At 40.6% G+C, this 21878-nt stretch overlaps 2 protein-coding genes across 7 annotated transcripts in view; one reads left to right on the forward strand and one right to left on the reverse strand.

The window, feature by feature from the left end:
- LAMB3 (laminin subunit beta 3) overlaps positions 1 to 21878 on the reverse strand; it is a 135160-nt gene that overhangs the window by 95640 nt on the left and 17642 nt on the right. The window lies entirely within an intron of this gene.
- The window catches only part of HSD11B1 (hydroxysteroid 11-beta dehydrogenase 1), a 79502-nt gene that overhangs the window by 47666 nt on the left and 9958 nt on the right, over positions 1 to 21878 (forward strand). For 5 of the 6 annotated variants that reach the window (XM_077994051.1, XM_077994100.1, XM_077994073.1 and 2 more), the window contains 4 exons: positions 1606 to 1719; positions 2500 to 2630; positions 3424 to 3535; positions 3659 to 3844. In XM_077994051.1, the coding sequence (XP_077850177.1) occupies positions 1606 to 1719; positions 2500 to 2630; positions 3424 to 3535; positions 3659 to 3844 (543 nt within the window). Of the gene's footprint in view, positions 1 to 1605; positions 1720 to 2499; positions 2631 to 3423; positions 3536 to 3658; positions 3845 to 18178; positions 18466 to 21878 lie in introns of those variants that run through there. The other variant, XM_028851407.2, reaches the window with a different exon arrangement.

Here is a 21878-nt window from a genome sequence, read left to right on the forward strand (position 1 = left end):
TGGGTTCTGGCTGGTACTTCCTTTCCTCTAGGGATGAAAACGGAGTCTAGTCTGTAATATATCTTGCTATCATGCATATCTTTATAAAATTATACAAATGTATCTTACAGTTCTAAAGGCATGTAATCTAATTTTTACTTGAATTTTATCTTTTTTCTCTTTTTGTCCTTCATAGACCTCGAGCTCTGTCTAGCCCTCAACTGTTCTCAAATCTCCATTGTTTTCTACAAGTGACCCTCACAGCTGTGAGCCTTTGTTGACAAATTGTTTCATCTCCTCTGGGTCTTAAATTATTTTTTCTTACTCTAAAGTGAAAATTTGATGAGTGTTTCCAGATACTGCACTTGGAATCATAACTTAATTTCCCTTAACCTTGTGTAAATTCTGTCCCCCACTACTCCCAACTCCTATCCCTCCTCCAAAGCACTGATACTTATTATCACATTTAAATTTTTTCCCTGCTCTACTGATAACTTACAGAACGCAGAACGCAGGATTGCATTGTGATGGGGTAATTTCCATGATTTGATTGGTTGGTTTTGAGGTGAAAAACTTAACAATGATACAGCTTAAATTCTTTGAGGATTGTTCCTTCATGAATTCATGCTACGGACATACTGAGGTGGTTATTTTTATATTCCCTGATAATAAATTCTAAGTTGCTAGGGGTTTCTCACCACCCTCATCCTTTTACTGTTACTAGATCTATTTTTAGCTGGTGTGGGCGTCCCCAGCTAGTTTCACTTGCCTAATGCTAGTTCTTTTTTCTTCTATATCAGGTCGCCTCTTTCTAGCATCTTCTCCATGCTTCCTGTTCCTCTACAGAATTTACAAGACCCAGTTTAATAGTTTAGTGCCTTTTTTGTCACTCATTATTTCTTCTTTGTTCTCTGTTAAAGTAATAAGTGTACGATCCATTGCACTTGCCTTAGAGTCTTGAACCAGTCTTGGATTTCCCGCCATCTGGGTTCTGGCTGGCTTGCAATTTCTCCTTTGATGTTGTAATACTTTTTCATTGAACTTGAGTGTGGGGCTTATAGAGCTTGTTTGCTTTCATTATTTTTTCCCAAAATGTGCACATTTTTTTTCTTAAGCTTATTTTGCTGTTTTGTGCTGTTATTTTTAATTGCTTCCGACTGGGTGGGGGAGTAGGGGGACTGAAAGTGAGATTTAGCTTGAGTTTGGCTCTCTTTGCTATTACTCACATTTCCCCCCAGAAGCCCTACATGCACTCCTCCCTCTCTGTCTTTGACAAATCACTTTTGAAAGATCATTGATCCCTGGCGTAAATGGTGTTAAGAGTAAGATGGACTTGGGTAGGGATGCTCAGGAATCCAGTCCTGTACAGTCATGAGCTTGGCCATCTGGAAGTCTCCTCTTGCTCAATGAAATGGAGTAAACATTGTCCATTATGAAATCCACCACACAGGCTGCCAGGGACGAATGGGATCCCACCCAAAGCCAATCGCTGCTCTGACAGGGAAATTGGCTAGCACTGCCTGAGACTACTCCAGCCTCCCCCGTCCCTGATGTCACAATTCAGAGGCTGCTGCCTGCTTAGGAGGTTGTAGAAAGCTCTGTAGGTTCTCTCTGTGTGTCCTACAGGAGTCTTCAGGCCAGCTCCCTGTCGGATGGCTTTTATGAAAAAATATCTCCTCCCCATTCTGGGGCTCTTCATGGCCTACTACTACTATTCTGCATATGAGGAATTCAGACCAGGTAAGTACCCATGTGTCTCACTTTGGAGGAATAGGTTTTAAAAACACAGGGGTGCTTAGTGTTCCTGAGGACCAAGATGGTTCTTGATCCTCAAAGTTGGTGAAAATGAGGGAACCCTGAGGTAAAACAGTACTTTTGTGTCCTCCAGCTACAGGCTGTGGGCAGGGGGGAATGTGTAGGGAGGGTAATCGTGTAGCCAAAATCTTGCCAAATAGGCCATGCTTTATTTGGCACCCTTAATGGAAAGCAATTTCAAATATTCTACAAAAATGAGAGTAATACCCAAATTCACAACTCAGCCAGCTAATTGGGCTCTATGAAGAGACTGATAAGTGGGAGGCAAAGAAAAAAAAAATCTCTGGAGATGATGACTACATAGAAGTGAGGGAAAATCCCTGGAATTTCTATGAACACATGTGTTTTGATTCCTTGTTAAATATACTTTCAATTGAGCAAAATTGAAAGAGTCCAGAAATGTCTGGAACTCCAGCATTTTAGCTGAACCATGTATGACTTTTCTGGCCTCATCCTATGATCTCTTTCCATGGAGGTTTTTAGAAATGACAGTAGGGAGGCTGTCAGCCCAAACCTCCCACTTCAGAGCATGTTTATGAAAGACGTGGCCTGTTCCCACAGTGATTTACAGAGTTTGTGACAAACTGATCTGGGCTCATAACCTTTAAGTTACAAATTGAGATAAGCCTGCCTATATCCAGAGAGGGAGAAGGAATTTTGCTGCCAACTTGGGTATGGTCCTCACTTCCTTCTGGGGTTCCTCAGAGATGCTCCAAGGAAAGAAAGTGATTGTCACAGGGGCCAGCAAAGGGATTGGAAGAGAGATGGCTTATCATCTGGCGAAGATGGGAGCCCACGTGGTGGTAACAGCGAGGTCAAAAGAAACTCTACAGAAGGTGAGGGTTCCATGCCTGCAGATACATGTACCCTCACATGCCCAGATATGTTCTTATATATGCTCACATATACACAGAAGCTAGCATATCGCAGATCTATATACAGATGCACATGCACACACACACACACACGCTTAATTTTGTACTCTCATATATAGATTCAAACACCAAAAAACCCACAGGAATATAAAAGTATGCATTTAAATATTCATTCGTGTGTGTGTGTGTGTGTGTGAGAGAGAGAGAGAGAGAGATTCTGCAACAGAGTCCTTGAGCTATATATGCTCACAGACATGCCTAGTCACACACATTTACACATTGAACCACAGATACATAGAGATGTTTTCAAAAACTGAAATCCCAGTACCTGCTCATGAATACGTATCCTCATACCCATGCAGACTCCCAGGCACATGCCCTCTCATAGACTCACAAACCCAAAGATGTACAAACATTCACAAACCTAGAGCTACCCACATAGTAACCAACATCTACACTCATATTGCCTTCAGAAATACCTATTCACAGAAGCCATGAGCATAAATCATGAACTTAAACCCCAGCACTGTGATGATTTATTCACTTAAACCCCACCATGTTCCAGAAAATATTTCAGAGAGAGGACGATGATCATGAGGGTTATATTCGGCAACACACACACACAAACATACTTACCATTTCTTACCTAAACAGGGCTGTGAGCAATCTCTCATTTAAGCCCCCCATTACTTCACATACTATGCCCCAAAAGTCTGCAGCTAAGACTGATGCCATTTCTGCTTTGTCACTGCAGGTGGTTTCCCACTGCCTGGAACTTGGAGCAGCCTCAGCACACTACATTGCTGGCACCATGGAAGACATGACCTTCGCAGAGCAATTTGTTGCCCAAGCAGGAAAGCTCATGGGTAAGGCTGTTTCTCTTCCCTCCTCCTCTGAACTTTGCCCGTGGGGTCACCAAAGAGCTTTTGGGAGGAGAATGGGAAAGAAGTCAACCCCAGATGATTTCTTAATATAGCCATCTCTTGCAGGAGGACTAGACATGCTCATTCTCAACCACATCACCAACACTTCTTTGAATCTTTTTCATGATGATATTCACCATGTGCGCAAAAGCATGGAGGTCAACTTCCTCAGTTATGTGGTCCTGACTGTAGCTGCCTTGCCCATGCTGAAGCAGAGCAATGGAAGCATTGTTGTCGTCTCTTCTTTGGCTGGTGAGTGGGAGAGGGACCAATGTGGAAGGTAAAAGAAAAAAAAAATGCCAGGGATGATGCTAGCCTCTGAAGTAGACATAAATTTTTATCAGTTTCCGTGCAGAGAAGTAATAAAGGATTGGTCAAGGTAGGTGGGCTACAAAATTCTTTTAAGTAACGGAGAAAAAGCAGCAGCTCAGATTGCCCATTGGAAGCCTGAATTGTTTTCTACAAAGGAAGGTCAAAGGGACTTGAGGGGCTGCTGGAGGTACAGCCTGTTCTGGTCCTAAGGGAGAGGCCTAGTTACAATATTAACTTGAAGTTGAAATGTTCATAGTAATATTAAACAAAAGCTGATTAACAGCTTACTCATACGCATGAACAGGCAGATGTACTGATAAGAGACTTGCAGGGGGATGATTTGTGGACTCAATGAGAGGCACGTATCCCGAGTAAAGAAGACACTGTTACAAACTAGTGACACCATAAAAAAATGAGGGATTGGTCAAGGTAGATGGGCTACAGAATTCTTTTAAGTAACAGAGAAAAAGCAGTAGTTCAGAGTGCCCATTGGAAGCCTGAATTATTTTCTACAAAGCAAGGTTGAAGGGACTTAAGAGGCTGCTGGAGGTACAGCCTATCTTGTTCCTAAGTGAGAGACCTAGTCACAATGGATAAAAAGGACTTTGCTTCCTCTATAACCAAAAACCATAGGTTGGTGAAGTTATGTAATGTGAAGGTAGAACAGAGAAGTGAACTATTTCAACAACACACAGTTGTCTGATAAGTGGGCTAAGCTAAAGCTAAATAAAATGAACAACGAGAAAAAAAAAATGAACAGACCTGCCTATACTGGGTGTATTCTCCAAAATCTGAACATGTTAACATGAAAAGATCAATTTAAACAACCAGCTGGGTAGGGAGGAAATGTGTCCAGGGAAATATTCATGAAAAGATCTCTGTGGGATCAAGAGAGGTCCCTGGTGTTCTGGATGGTGGTAGTATCAGAAGCCATCACCAGTAAAAAAACCAGTGAGTTCCCAGCTCGGGACATTTCTAGGCCCGTTTTTATCATAGATCCAGGAGACAAGTTCCGCACATCTTTGTTGATTAGTCAGTTAGAAGGAAAGTGCAAACACCAGGATCAAAATCTGCCATCTAAGTGTAGTTCCCGGCAAAATAAAAACAAATAACCTAGAGGACTCTGTAAACTATTAAGCACTTCACAAACATTCTTACTGAAACTAATAGCACCATCTGTGTTGTAAAGAGTTCTCCTTTCTGGCCCAGGGAGGCCTGCATAGTGATTGGATAAAGGGGCAGTGTGTCTGTGCTACCCACCAAACAGAGTGATTGATATGCATCCCGGTGCTTCCCAGACAACACAGACTCCCCACCCCTCCCCAGACACAGATTCTCTCTGGGCTGGAAGAAAGGGAGAGCTTCCGGATGCATACTGAGTGGGAGGGTGCTGGGCACATCCCCAATCCATCCCAGGGCATTGGCCAAACTTCTCACATCAGTCATGATGTAGGTGGCTTTAATGATTTCAGTTGATTAAATAATACATTGACTCTAGGCAAAGGATGTATTTCACCTTTGAAGAATGTAACTTTCTAGAATGTACCCATGATCTAAATGTGCTCAGAAGGACTAAGAATTACTGTTGAGCCCAAGGACATGATGAAATTCCGATAATCTCTGTTTCCCTGTATCTCCTACACTTATTGAATGAAACTTGGTAATTTCCATGAACTATGGGAGGCGGGAAATCTAGCTGGATGAGTATCTTTGGTGTTTATTGTTTGTGTAGCCAAGATTCCAACTTTTTTGCCTTGAAACCTGTCTATCAACTTGCAAAGTACAGACACATTGCTGTCTTGCCACAACTGAAGAATATTCTCTGCTTTATGATGTATTCTTTTAATCAGTCAGTAAACATGTTCATTAATCCTTCCTCTTTAAAATCTAAACTCTATAAATATGGGATGCTAAACATCAAGTTGATCTTAAGGTCAGCCAAACAGTACTGGGATGGAGTTTTAATCATTTCTTCTAGGGAATACATTAAGTTGTTTATTGAGTTTCAGTGATAAAGAATTGTTTTTATCCACAATGCATTTCTGGGTATTGCATTACATGGGAATGCTATACTTCTAATATGTTCCTTAAAGGCTTGGTTATCTCTGTAGCATTAACAGAGACAATATTGCTGCTTCTGGGAACCTCCTTGTAGTCCACATCTGTCCACTATTCACGACCTTTTCTTGGCAACCTATTGAGCAAGTTTCTTGTATGTGTAACATCCTGTTACATTGATTAGCCTCCTCTCCTTCCACCACTTGCTAGTTAGGATGTAAGTTCAGCTACTGTAACAAAGACCCGAATTTACAATGGCTTAAGCAAATCTAAATTTATTTATCTCACACAAAACATACTGGATAGGCATTCCAGGGTGGATAGGACAGATACAGTAGTTCTGTCCCATGAGGCTGTCCAGGAGGCCTTCTATCTCAGAACCACCAGTCCTAGAGTGCTTGTTTACAACTGCGTGTTCAAATGGCTCATTGGCATGTCTGAATTCTAACTCAAGAAAATGAAAAAATAAGGATACCACCTGGAAAGTGTACACTTTTCTTCTGCCACAGCTGGCTGCAATTGTTACCTTTATTCAAAGGGAACATGTGTCCAACTAAAAATCAGGAGTTCTATTTCTGTAAAATACACTGACATTGATAAACAACTAGCAATCTCTCCCACATCAGCCATGCTAAAAAACACATAAGACTAGAAAAAGAGTATACCCTCCAGGCCATCCCACATATGAACCACACACACACATACATACACACACACACACACATAAGACTCATTCCCTCCACATGCAAGGTCCATCACAAAAAACAAAGTCCTTCCATTAGGCAGTGCATGCAGGGGACAGTGGGGTAGGAGAAAGAATGGAAAGAGAGTACCTATATAGTATTCATGAAACGAACTGAAGTAGAGATATTAATACCTCAATTTGACTAAAACATCACTGGAGTGGGCAGAGAACATTTGAAAACATCTGGAAAAAAAGTTTATCTGACATTAGTCAAAATAGGTCATCTTAGGTTCAACATTAGAAAAGTAAAGTTGGTTTCATTTTCGGGCTCCTGGGCTTGGTGAATCCCATCAATGTGGCATGTGTCATCAGTTGCACACATGGCAGCTAGAACTGAGCATCTAAGGCCATTTCTCCACCTGCTTTATGCCCCTGAGAGGAATCATGGACAAACCCTGTCTTCCTCTGTTCCTTTCTCCTCTCAAAATCTACTTAGCCCACTACCTCCTATGAAGCCTTTTTCAGAACTCACCAGAGCCATTTCAATGTTTCTTCTTTGTCTTTATCTACTATATTTTGGTAAGTTAACTTTAGAAATCTGACTTCCTCATCATTTCTCTTTTTTGGGTTTATTGGTAATTCAAATACAACTAATACTACTCATAACTACTAATAACACAAATGTTAAACATACTCGGCAAGCATATGTGTAGGGATAGTAATCCTTCTGGATCAAGGAAAATGCAAGGTATATTTTGAAGTGAATTTGGACATCATAAAAGACTCGGTTGCTTTAAATATTCAAAATGAAAATAGATCAAAAGGAATAAAAGAACCTTGTCAAAAACTTTTGAATGTTCAGACTTCTCTTGAGAAGCTCCATAAAGTGTCTCCAGTTAACTATTCACCTTTCTCCAAGTAAATCTTTTTAAAAACTCAGCGTTCTCTCTATATAGATAGTTTTATTCAAATGTATTCCTTTTCTGTTTTACTCATTCGCAGCATTGTTTCGTACTGTTTTTTAATGTACGTGTGCAGTCTTTCAGGCACTTTGAGTTGACTAGCCAGGGGCAAACATTCATAAGACAGTGCTTTGTGGGAAAACTCAAACCAACAGATGAAGTCACTTGCTGGATCTTAACCTATTTGTCAGTGGAGGTCTGCCTGTGTGGTCTAAACCTGTTTCAAAAATTCAACATTATGAAGAGGGGAAAAAAAACAGGTTTTTCAACTACGCATATCGACTAACAGGACTTGGAAGACCTATAGCGATGTTTTGCATAGACAAGGATATACAGATGTTAATGTCATCCCCGCATTCAGTTCAGTTCTGGCATACCCACTCCTTCCTGAAAGGTGGGCCAGTGTCTCAATGTATGGCTATGCCTTGGGGTATTGGGGGAAGGGGGAACCCAAACTCTAGATTATGAACGGGCCTCAGAACTAGAGTGGAAAGGGGCAATTTATCCCTTGCCACAATTGTTCTCATTTTTCTAAGAAAAGATGCCTCTTTACCCTTAAATCCAATTACCTCAGAAATAATCTTCAGGAACCAGGATTTCTGAGGTGAGTGGAAGTGTTTATCCATGTGAACGTAAGCATTTACATGAGGGATGGGGAGCGGCGATGGCCACACAAGGTTGAACTGTGTGTTGGGGGATGGGTAGAAGTATGCAGAGGTGAGGTATGTGTGTATGTAGACGTGTCATCCATAGGGCCTATAAGAATGCCAAGAAGGAGATCGGAGATCAGAGTAAAATCAGCAACCTGGGCATAAAAATTCCAGAAAATTTGTTCTATAAAATGTAATCATTGTTGCCTAACTTTAAGAGATCGTGTTTGGGCAACACTGGGAGGATTGAGACAGAATCTGCTAGATTTTTCTAGGAATTCAATTCTGCATCTGCCCCCAAAAGAAAGGAGTGGGGGAGATTTGAAAGGGAGGAAGACTCTGATGAAGACAGTGACAATTTAGTGCAGGCTGAGAATAATACAATGCTACCCATAATCGCTGTTGCTTCGTGTTTTCTTCTGGAAAGGCTAGGTAGTCGAGGTTACTTATGTCTGCTAAACCACAGGTTTCATTCAAGTGCACTTGTGGATGGAAATAGCAAGGTTCTACATCATTTGTGTCTTTATGTCTCCTTACCAAGGAATCTGAGAAGGCTTACAACAGATACATTCTATCTGGAAAAACACAAATAGAAAACTAGGTCTTAAGGAAAGGAGAATATAAATGTGCCCAAATTAGACTTGGTATAAATCCTGTGCTTAAGCTTCAACATTGGCACTTGAATTTCTTAACAATAACAAAAAGAAAAGAAAAAGGACAGGATCAGTATACAGCCAGCACTCTGTATGCCTGGGTTCTACATCTGTGGATTCAACCAAATGTGGATCAAAATAAAATGGGGGTAATAAATTAACAGAGTTCTAATAAGTAAAACTTGAGTTTACCACATGCTGGGTACTATGTTGAATTCACAGAAATGATATAAGATGTAGGCACCGAATTAGGTATTATAAGTAATCTAGAGATGATTTAAAGTATACAGGAGGATGTGCATAGGTAATATGCAAATACTACACCATTTTATATATGAGGGACTTGAGTATCTATGAATTTTGGTATCCACAGAAGATCCTGAAACCAATCCCCCTTTGAATACTGAGGGATAACTGTACTCAGAGTAGGGAAAATGCATGATTCTTATATTCATTTAATTGTTTTTTATTTTTGTGTATTTTTTAAAGTCTAGGTCTTTATTTGTCATTTTGTCTAAGGTAATTTGGAAATATGTACCAGTAGCCTTAAGAATGTTTCCTTTGGCCGGGCCTAGTGGTTCATGCCCGTAATCCCAGCACTTTGGGAGGCTGAGGCGGACGGATCACGAGGTCAGCGTTCGAGACCAGTCTGGCCAAGATAGCGAAACCCCATGTCTTCTAAAAATACAAAAATTAGCTGGGCACGGTGCTGGGTGCCTGTAGTCCCAGCTACTTGTGAGGCTGAGGCAGGAGAATCACTTGACCTGGGAGGCGGAGGTTGCAGTGAGCTGAGATCGTACCACTGCACTCCAGCCCGGGGAAAACAGAGTGAAACTCCATCTCAAAAAAAAAAAGAATGTTTCCTTTATTTCACCGAGTCTAAGTGCAATAATATATCAAGGAAATAGCTATTAAATTAGTCACAGATTTAGATACAAAAACATTTGTTGTAGGATTTTTTAAATTGCAAAACATTGGAAGTAACCTAAATGTCTGGCAGTAGGAAAACAACTAGTTGTACTATATATAATTTATATGTGTATCTGTATCCATAGCTATATCTATATCTCTGGAAGGACATTTTCCAAAATACTAGCATGATTATATCTAAACTACAGAACAATGAATGATTTTTATTTTTAGCTTCATATTTTTCTTCATTTTCCAAATTTTCATTGTGTGTGTATGCATGCATGTGTAACTTTTATAATCATAGAAACATTTCAATAAGTTGTTGGGAGTGTTGTTTTTCCATTGCTTTGTGCCTCTTTTCATAAACTTTTATGAGAAATTCATTTCAGAAATTATTTGCTTCTTGCTCTGCTTCCTTCTTTTGAATATAATCATATACACTCTCAATATCTTCAATGGATTGGCTCCAGGACCTCCCACAGATACCAAAATCCATGGATGCTCAAGTCTCTCATATGAAATGGCATAGTATCTGCATATAACTTAGGCATATCCTCCTGTATACTTTAAATCCTCTCTAGATGACTTATAATACCTAATACAATGTAAATGCTATGTAAATAGCTGTTATATTGTATTATTTAAGGAATAATGACAAGATTTTAAAAGTGTGTACGTGTTCAATACAGACACAAAATTATTTCCTGAATATTTTCAACCCATGGTTGGTTAAATCCACAGACGCAAAACCCATGGATACAGAGGGCTGCCTGTATTGATTTCCATAAGTAGAAGTTTGCTTAAGTACTTCAAGAGGAATGGTTGGGGAGAGAGAGCATAACTTCATGTCTGAGAAGTTTATTCCATAAACAAACTTGAACAAGTGCTTCCCAAATATAGTCATTCATTCATTTATTCAAAAAATATGCATGAGGGTCAACTCTGAGTCAGGCACTATGCCGGATGCCAGGGCTATGGCAGGGAGCAAGAAGGCAAAGGCAAGATACCTGTTGTGCCCACATTCTAGTGTAAGCCAAGTTGTTACTGTATTGTTTATAGCTGTAAAAACAAACTAAAAAAAAAACTAGAAACAACCTAAGTAGCAACAAACATAAAACAAACACTCTAAGGGATAAAAATCATGTTACAGATCTATTGGAAGGCTTTTTATTTCTTGGTATACAAAATAATAGTATGTTTTACAACTGCTTGCCTCTGAAAGCTGTTGAAATACAGCATTTTACCCACAGTGACTAGGCTGTGCTCTCCTTAAAGGCAGACACATTGTTCATTCATCTCTGATTCCCTGGAGCTAACAAATTTGGCAAATAATCAACACATTCTTCTTGAATGAACAAATGCTAAAATGGCTTGCTAGTACCTGGATTTCTGACTTCATGTCTTTCCTTAAACTGTGTTGGAGACTCACAGTCATATTTTCCCTCCATATTTCCTTTCTGTTTCTAGGCCTTCGTGTCAGGGCTTCTTAATAAGGATACTATTGGCCTTTGGTGAGGGACAATTCTTCATTGTGTGGGACTATCTGATGCATTGTCGAGCATTTTTTAGCATCCTTGGCTCTGAATAATTCAATCTAAAAGCCACTCATAGAGACCAAGCAAGATAGGCATCTTCACGGGGGAGGAAGGTGGCAGCACAGATTGACAAACTTGAGTAGGATGGGACAGGTTTGTGTCACGGAGCAGATTTGGGACATCAGAGACTGAGTGAGATGAGGATGGCATCCTCACGTGGGGCAGCAGTGGTGGCCTAGTGTGAAGTTTCAGAGCCCAACTGGGCCAAGGAGGGCATTCATGTGGCATCTGGCACAGGGTATCAGAACTAAGGGGGGTGATGATGGCATCTGCAAGGGGGCCTGCCATGGGCAGCCCAACATAGGGTGAAAAAGGCATTCACCAGGCATTCATGTAGTCTGGCACTGGGGTGTCAGAACCCAGGTGGGATAAAGAAGCCAAATGAAGAATGATCACATACAGGGGCATTAATCACATAAGTAATACATATTGCAGATCTTGGAAGTCCCAGGTTCTCACTGTCAATGTTACAATATGAAAGGGAAGAAAATGAGAATGAATCCTCTAGTGTTGGATTGCAATTGGAAGTGTGGGTATGAATTAATAGTTGTTTAATATACATGGACAGATATATAAATATAGATGTGTGTCTATATATACATGCATGTATTCGCTCACTCTGTCCACTGACAGGACCTGGGAGCACACTTGGTGCCCAGATCTTGTTTTCTAAATATCATTCTCCACTAAAAAAAAAAGAAAAAAGAAAAAACCACCGAGACTTCTTAGAGAAATGATTGATTCCAGGGCAGTGGCAAGAAAGGTACAAGATAAGCCTGAAAATCTTGTTCTGCCAGTAAGTACAGAACTGCTCAAAGGATAATAGGCACACATTACTAGGACACAGAAGCTAACTTTAAAGGGATCCCATTAGCCAAACCTAGAACCATTTGGGGCATCAAAATAAATAATAGTAACAGATTATCACCCACTGCAAAAACAGGAAATAAATCCATAAAGTCATAAATAAATGCACGAATAAATAAATCAAGAGAGGGGAAGGATTTTTCATGAATAAATAAATCAAGAGAGGGGAAGGATTTTTCATGAAAGCCAACTAATAAGAAATGATGAACTTAGAAAATCACCATTTGGTAACCATAATTGTAATAATTCAGCCAGGAAGCAACAAAAGATGCTAAAACTAGTGGGTGAAAGTTAAACAAGGAAGAGGATATTTACATAGTCTCAAAGTACTACCCCCTGTGCAACAACAACCAAAAACACCACAAACGACCTGATTCAAAAATGGGCAAAGGATATATGACAGACCCACAGCTAACATCATGCTGAATGGGGAAAACTGGAAACCTTTCCTCTAATAATTGGAACTAAACAAGGATGCCCACTTTCACCACTCTTATTCAACACAGTACGGGAAGTCCTAGCCAGGGCAATCAGGCAAGAGAAAGAAATAAAAGACATCCAAACTGGAAAACAGGAAGTCAAATTTTCACTCATTCACGTGACATGATTTTATAATCAGAAAAGCCTAAACACTACACAAAAAAACTCTTATAACTGATAAACAAGTTCAATAAAGTTGCAGTATACAAAATCAACATACAAAAATCAACAGTGTCCCCATATGCTAACAGCGATCAATCTGGAAAAAAAAAAAAAGTCAAGAAAGCAATCCCATTTACAATAGCTACAGAAAAAAAAAAAAAAAAAAAAAACTAGGAATAAATTTAATCAAGGAGGTGAAAGACCTCTACAGGAAAAACTATAAAACACCCATTAAAGAAATGGAAGAGGACACAAACAAATGGAAATATATGCCATGCTCACGGATTAGAATAAATTAATGTTGTTAAAATGACCATAATACCAAGAGCAATCTATAGATTCAGTACAATTCCTATCAAAATACCAATGACATTTTTCACAGAAATAGAAAAAAAAAAAAAAGCCAAAATTTGTAGGGATCCAAATAGCCAAAGCAATCCTAAGCAAAACTGCAAGTAATACATTACCTGATTTGAAAATATATTAAAGGCTATAGTAACCAAAACAGCATGGTATTGGTATGAAAATAGACAGAACAATGGACAAGAATAGAGAGCCCAGAAATAAACACATGTATTTGCAGCCAAGTGATTTTCAACAAAGGCACCAAGAACATGCACTGGGGAAAGGACAGTCTCTTCAATAAATGGTGCTGGAAAAACTAAACATTCATATGCAGAAGAATGAAATTAGATCTCTATCTCTCACCATATACAAAAATTAATGCATGACAGATTAAAGACTTAAACGTAAGACCTGAAACTATGAACCAGAAGAAAATGTAGGAAGAACACTCCATGACATTGGTCTCGGCAAATATTTTATGACTAAGGCCCCAAGAGCACAGGCAACAAAAACAAAAATAGACAAAGAGGACTATATTAAACTAAAAACCTACAGCATAGCAAAGGAAACAATCAACAAAGTGAAAAGACAACCTGGTTGATGGAAGAAAATATTTGCAAAATATCCATCTGACAAGGACTAATATCCAGAATATACAAGGTACCCAAATAACTCAATAGGAAAAAAAACTATGTGTTTTTAAAATGGGCAAAAGACCTGAACAGACATTTCTCAAAAAAAGACATACAACGTATAAATGGTTAACAAGTATATGAAAAATGCTCAACATCACTAATCATCAAGAAATTCGGCCGGGCGCGGTGGCTCAAGCCTGTAATCCCAGCACTTTGGGAGGCCGAGACGGGTGGATCACGAGGTCAGGAGATCGAGACCATCCTGGTGAACACAGTGAAACCCCGTCTCTACTAAAACTACAAAAAACTAGCCGGGCGAGGTGGCGGGCGCCTGTAGTCCCAGCTACTTGGGAGGCTGAGGCAGGAGAATGGCGTGAACCCGGAAGGCGGAGCTTGCAGTGAGCTGAGATCAGGCCACTGCACTCCAGCCTGGGCGACAGAGCGAGACTCCGTCTCAAAAAAAAAAAAAAAAAAAAAAAGAAATTCAAATTAAAACTACAATGAGATATCATCTTATCAAATTGCTATTATCAGAAAGACAAAACATAACAGATACTAGTGTGAATGCAGAGAAAAGGGAACTCTTATATACTGTTGGTGGGAATGTAAATTATTGCAGTCACTATAGACAACAGGTTGGAGATTTCTCAAAAAAACTAAAAATAGAACTATCATATGATACAGCAATCCTATTATTGGGTATTTATCCAAGAGACAGCAAATTGGCCAGGTGAAATGGATCATGCCTCTAATCCCAGCACTTTGGGAGGCCGGGGTGGACGGATCACTTGAGGTCAGGAGTTAAAGACCAGCCTGGCCAACATGGTGAAACCCCGCCTCTACTAAAAATACAAAAATTAGCCGGGTGTGGTGGCCTATGCCTGTAATCCAGCTACTTGGGATTATAGCTACTTGGGAGGCTGAGACAGGAGGCAGAGGTTGCAGTGAGCCAAGATCGTGCCGCTGCACTTCAGCCTGGGCAAGAGGTTAGACTCCATCTCAAAAAAAAAGAAAAAAGAAAAAAGAAAGAAAATCAATATATCAAAGAGATATATGCAACTCCATTCATTTGCAGTAATGTGGATGGAACTGAAAGTCATTATGCTAAATGAAATAAGTCAGACACAGAAAGACAAACACTGCATGAACTCACTCATATAAGGGAACTAAAAAGGTTTATCTCATGAAGGTAGAGAGTAGAATGATAGTTAACAGAGACTGAGAAGGATGTCAGCATGTGGGCAGGAGGGTGAAGAGGGGTTGGTTACTGATTACAAACATGCAGTTAGAAGGAATAATTTCTATTGTTCAATAGTAGAGTGACTATAGTTAGTAACTATGTATTGTACATTTCAAAATAAGTAAGGACTTGAAATGTTCTCAACACAAAAATAATAAATACTTGTGATGATGGATATCTTAAATACCCTTACTTGATCATTACATATTCTATGGATGTAACAATATCACAGGTACCCCATAACTATATACAAATATTATGTATCAACTTAAATTTTTTAAAAAATTTAATGGGCAAAGGACTTGAATAAACATCTTACCAAAGACAAACAAGTGGCCAGTAAGCACATGAAGAGATGCTAAACATCATTAATCATTAGGGAAATGCAAATTGAAACAACAATGAGATACCACCTCACAGCACTAGGATGGCTACTATCCCCCACACCCCTCAAAAAAAAAAAAAACAGAAATAGCAAGTATTGGTGAGAATGTGGGGAAATTGGAATGCTGTGTACTGTTGATGGGAATGTAAAATAGTACAGTCACTATGAAAAACAGTATGGCAGTACCTCAGAAAATTTAAAATAGAATTATCATGTGATCCAGCAATTCTAGTTCTGGGCATATACATAGAAGAACTGAAAGCAGGAGGCCGGGTGCGGTGGCTCATGCCTGTAATCCCAGCACTTCGGGAGGCCAAGGCAGGTGGATCACCTGAGGTCAGGAGTTCAAGACCAGCGTGGCTAATATGGTGAAACCCTGTCCCTACTAAAAGTACAAAAATTAGCTGGGCATGGTGGCAGGCGTCTGTAATCCCAGCTTCTCAGGAGGCTGAGGCGGAGAATCGCTTGAACCTGGGAGGCGGAGGTTGCAGTGAGCCGAGATTGCGCCACTGCACTCCAGGCTGGGTGACACAGTGAGACTCCATCTCAAAAAAAGAAAAGAAAAGAGAAAAGAAAAGAAAGGAAAGGAAAGGAAAGGAAAGAAAAGAAAAGAAAAGAAAAGAAAAGAAAAGAAAAGAAAAGAAAGGAAAAGAAAAGAAAAGAAAAGAAAAGAAAGGAAAGGAAAAGAAAAGAAAGCAGGGTCTCAAAGAGATACTTGTACATCCATGTTCACACGAACAGTATTCATAATAGCGAAAACACTGTATGTTTCACTATTAGCAACCCAAGTGTCTATTGGCAGATGAATGGATAAGCAAAATGTAGTATGTATATACAATGAAATATTATTCAATCTTTAAAAGAAAAGAAATTCTGACACATGCTACAACATGGCAGGACCTTGAGGACATCACGCAAAGGGAAATAAGCCAGCCACAGAAAGAGAACGAACCCTCTGGTGTTGGTTTGCAATTGGAGGAAACTGTATGATTCCACTTACATGAAGTTCTTAGGATGGTGAAAGTTATACAAAGTCAAAAGTAGAAGGGTGGTTGCCAGGGGCTGGGGAAGGAGAGAATGCGGAGTTATTGTTTAATGGGTATAGTTAGTTTTGCTACATGAAAAGAGTTCTGGAGATGGATGGCGGTGATGGTTGCATAATAATATGAATGTACTGAATGCCCTTGAACTGTCTGCTTAAAACTGGTTAAGATAGGCCCCGGTGTGTGATGTTCCCCTCCCAGTGTCCATGTATTCTCATTGTTCAACTGCCACTTATGAGTGAGAACATGCAGTGTTTGGTTTTCTGTCCTCGTGATCGTTTGCTGAGAATGATGATTTCCAGCTTCATCCATGTCCCTGCAAAGGACATGAACTCATCCTTTTTTATGGCTGCATAGTATTCCATGTTGTATATGTGCCACATTTTCTTAATCCAGTCTATCATTGATGGACATTTGAGTTGGTTCCAAGTCTTTGCTATTGTGAATAGTGCCGCAATAAACATACGTGTGCATGTGTCTTTATAGTAGCATGATTTATAATCCTTATAAAGGATTGCTGGGTCAAATGGTATTTCTAGTTCTAGATTGGCTGGGGGAGGGATAGCATTAGGAGAAATCCCTAATGTAAATGACTAGTTGATGGGTGCAGCAAACCAACATGGTTCATGTATACCTATGTAACAAACCTGCACGTGGTGCACATGTACCCCAGAACTTAAAGTATAATTTTTAAAAAATGGTTAAGATAGGTTTTTTTTAAAGTACCACCGGAAAACAAAAACAAAAACAAAAACGAAAAAAAACTTACTGATTACGAGGGGGAAAAGAGTAATTTTACAGAAGAGAAACCTGATAGACGGCACCTGAATCAAATGATCGTGGTTAAATAACATCACCAGTAATGGAATAAATTGAAAACATGTATCACTTGATGGGGTGCAATGTGAAGAACACAAGTTACTTCTGTGAACCTGCCAAAATGCATAACCTGAATCAAATCATGAGGAAACACCAGACAAATCCAAACTGAGGGACATTCATCAATAGTGCGCTAGTAAATGTTTAACAACAAGCTACCCAGAAAGGAAAAATCAAAAGCCCTGATTTGTAGCCTTTCCATGGAATCAACACTCCCATGATGACCATATCCACATGACATTCTCTTGCTTGCAAAATTTATAAACATTTAACCACCAGCTCTCACAATCTAGTATGAGCCAGCTTCAGCATATCAGCTTGTACAAAATAACTGGCTGTACTCTCCAACAGTGCCAAGGTCATGAAAATAAAGGAAAGACTGCAGAATCGTTGCAGAGCAAAGGCAACTGAAGAGTCATGACAACTAAATACCAACACATGATCCTCGATTGGATCCTTTTGCTATAAAGGGTATTATTGGGACACATGACAAAATTTGAACAGGGTCTGTGGATTAGATAACATGGATACATCAGTGTTACTGTACTGGGTTGAACAGTGGCCCCCAAAAAGATATATCTACATCCTACCTGCCTGAACCTGTGAATGCAACCTTATTTGGACAAAGGGTCCTTGCAGATGTAATTAAGTTAAGGATCTTGTGATGAGATCATCCTGGATTAGCCAAGTGGGCTCTTAATCCACTGCCAAATGTCCTTATAGAGTCAGAGGAAGAGAAGACACAGACAGAGAGAAGAAAAGGCCATGTAAAGATGGAAAGTAGAGATTGTGACATAGCCACAAGGAACGCCGGCGGCCACCAGAAGCTGGAAAAGGCAAGGAAGCACTCTCTCTTAGAGCCTTTGGGGGGAATGCAGCCCTGCCAACACATTGATTTCAGACTTCTTGACTCCAGCACTGTGAGAGAATAAATTTCTGTTGTCTTAAGCCACCCAGTTTGTGGTAATTTGTTATGACAGCCCTAGGAAACTAATAAATTCCCTCATTTTGATGACTGTATTGTGATTATGTAGGACAGTGTCCTTCTGTGTAAGAAATGAACACTAAGTATTTGGGGGAGATGGGACATGAGGTCAGCAATGACCTCAATTACAGCTATTACCCTCAAATGGCTCAGCAGAAAAAAAAAAAAAATAGGTTGTGTGTACTATTCTTGCAACTTTTCCTTAAGTTTAAAATTATTTCAAGAGAAAAAATAATAATAATAATAATAATTCCCCATCCTGGGAGTCTAGTGACTTGGAGGAAGTATGAGAGTGAATTTTGTGGGGCTTTTTCTGGGTTCTTCGGAGATCCCCTGCAGGAGACACCACCGCTGCTGCCCATTCTCCCTGCAGTTCCCTTTGTGTGAGCAATGCCTTCTCTAGCTCATTACTTTCAGTTCAGCTTTCTCCTCAGCTCCTAGGCTTCAATCGGCCCAGCCCACTTGGCCCAGTCTACCCCACCATCCCTGGGCAGGTGACCCCAAGCGAGCCCCCATCCACAGGATCCACACTGGGCCTCTGGGAAGTCAATTCTTGGACTACATGGTTGATCCCACAGTGCACTCAGCTTTGTTCTCAAGCAAGGGCAGTTCCAGCCCTCCCTGTTGCCTTTAGACTTTAGATGTGAGTCAAATTCCAGTCCCTGAACTCCAGGGGACATATTAAAAGTTCTCCAAATAATGCTGTTGAGGGCCCTCTCATGTGGCTTAAGGGGAGAGGGATGAAACTGCCCTGAGCATCGGTGGATATAGGCACAAGACACTGAGAACTCTCTCTTATCCAAGGGTGATTTAGGCTAGGCACGGGTGATTAGGCAATGCAGGCAGAACTGGTTTGGGCCCACCCTTCAACCGTGGATGTTCTTCAAATCTATTCTTTTATTCTTGCCTTAGAAGATGTGCTGATACTCTGAGACTTTAGGAAGAACTCCATTTTACATCCTGTCAACAGGCCCCATACCTGCATAGAAATATTCTTGCCAAAGTCACCTTGTGAAATTTAGTAACAAGTTTTATCTTATTTATCTCTGCTACATTTTGTGCTGTTTCAACACCATATGCTCTTTCCTAGTGATCAGCCAAAACATTGCCCTGGGTTTTCTCTGGCCACCTTAACTGTCCCCTCTCAGTCTCTTAGGTTTCTTGGCAACTCTCCAACCTTAATTGTTGGTTTCCTCAGGATTCTTCTATCCTAAACCCTCTTCTCTTTTCACTCAACACACTTTCCCTGGATACATCCATTCACTGCATTGCTTCAATTATCACTGGATTGTGGGATGTCTCAATACTTATGATGACACCTCAGGTCTTCTGGGGTATGGAGAAGATAGGTGGATTTATCTTGAGAGCCCAACTCAATCCAAACAACTAAAGAGTTTAGACCATGAGGGTCTCAACTGAGCAAGGATTTTTAGGAAGAGCTGGGAAAAATGGGGGGCAGGATCCAGGATGACTCTCTGGCCTTGAAGCCATTTAGGCCTGATGCACCTCAAATTTGCGCTCCTTCATTTGCCTGGGGTTGCCCTAAAAGTGTGAAGGCAGGCAGGAGTGAAGTTTTTCAATCCTTGTGCACTCCCTTCTGAGCAATCAATTAAAGCAGTCTAAAATCCACCTTTGAATTGGTAATCATTTCAAAATATCAGCAAGACCGTTAGGGATGGAGGGTAGAGAGAGGATGAGCGAAAGCACGTAGGCCTCCTTTTGACCTCTTCTACTCAGCTAACAAGGCTCAGTACGTGGTTTCTTTGCCAGCTCTGGCTCTTACTGTTTCTACAGTGGCTGAGTCCCAGCATTTCTGGGACAGAGCTAATTACAAACATTCTGTCCCACTTATCATCATATCTGCCTTCATCCTCCTAAGACTCTGTGTCCCATATTTTGCTTCAGAAAATATAGTCACCATAGCTCTGTTTCTTAGTGTTCTAAAACTTCCCAGAAAGCTAGCTGCCATCTTTCTCTTCTGCTGTGATGGCCCCACCCTCCCACATAAGCCAAAACTTAACCTTGGGTAGAAACGCTCAGGCTTCCGACCCCCTCAATTCCATGACTGCTTCATGCATATTAGAACAGTGCATTTATTTACTTATTAATTTTATTTAATTGAGCACATACACTAGCACATCTTTTTTTAAAAAACTGGCAGTCCAACAAGTGGATCTCACAGGGTACAATCAGAAAACAAGTTGATTCTTTCCTCCCACTGCCTGTTCAAACCTGTTCTGTGGGCAGGTCCTCCCTGAGCCTGGACATGAGCTAGGGCAGATGATAATACTTTTCTGGTTACTCCAGGTTAGTAAAAAATCCTATGGCTGCCTCCAGTCCCCAGAATAGTCTCATTTCTGAATAGGTAAAATGTCTAGTCATGTGCAATTTAACTTTAACCAAAGCTTCTCCCCTTGCTAAGCTGGAACCTGCTGTTGGTAGGAAATGTGTTTGTTCTTTCCCCTCTTTCCTCACCTCCTCCCCACTCCTTGACCCCCTCTAGCCTGTCTTGGGTTAAAGGAAAAGGGAGAATGCAGGGAAGAGGATAAGGAGTAGGAAAGCTCTTATTTGGCTGGCACCCAGCTAACACATTGGTCTTCTCTTGACATTCAGAACTCATGCTCTCTGACCCCTTGGTGGATGTTCAAATCTGACTCTTGCATTGCATGCTTTTGTGGATTCTTTGGAGGCCCTTTCTGGAATACTAGTAATTCTTCTTGTGGTTTGGGCAGCAGTTCCTTATGTTATTTCCTTTGGGCCCTGAGATTACAGTGGGAATATAAGAGAATACACTCACCACTTCAGGCTGTCCTTTTGGGCAGAATTGGAAATGGCTCCAGAAGAGAAGGGATAGGTCCTGGGACAAGGCCCACAGGCTGGTGAGCAGAGTGTGGGCTGGATTTCAGGTCCACCTACAAGGGAGAGTTTCCATAGGTGTGACACAATTTGGGCTATGCAATGGCTTTGCCCATAGCCATGGCCTCTCAGATTGAGTCAGACCCCAGTCCCCCTTGTTGCTCATCAAACTCTTTGGGACAAGCTCTCTGAGGTCTCTTTGAAGTCACTCTCACAAAGATTGACGTGAGGAAAATCCCCCATGCCTTCTTTTTAGAAGATCAATGAGACATTGCTAATTTCTTCTCCCTAACTCCCATCCTCTCTGGCCTCCCAGTGTCAGCCCCTTTATTTCCTTGGGATGTTTGTTTGTGTTTCCATGTTCCCTGTTAGTGCACAGGTGGTCTGGAACCTCCCTTCAGAACGTGGAAGCCTTTGCCAATTACTGTGATGTTCTCAGCCTTTGAACCTCAGCTGAAACTAAAGCAGAAAAAGTCAAATTTTAACATCCTGTTACATGTTGTTTACTCCACTTTGACCAGGCCTTTTGACTCATGGAACCTTTTTTAAAAAATAAAAATCTAGATTTTTAGAGAGATTTTG

This window comes from Macaca mulatta, chromosome 1, assembly GCF_049350105.2.
Source record: "Macaca mulatta isolate MMU2019108-1 chromosome 1, T2T-MMU8v2.0, whole genome shotgun sequence".
NCBI classification, from domain to species: domain Eukaryota; kingdom Metazoa; phylum Chordata; class Mammalia; order Primates; family Cercopithecidae; genus Macaca; species Macaca mulatta.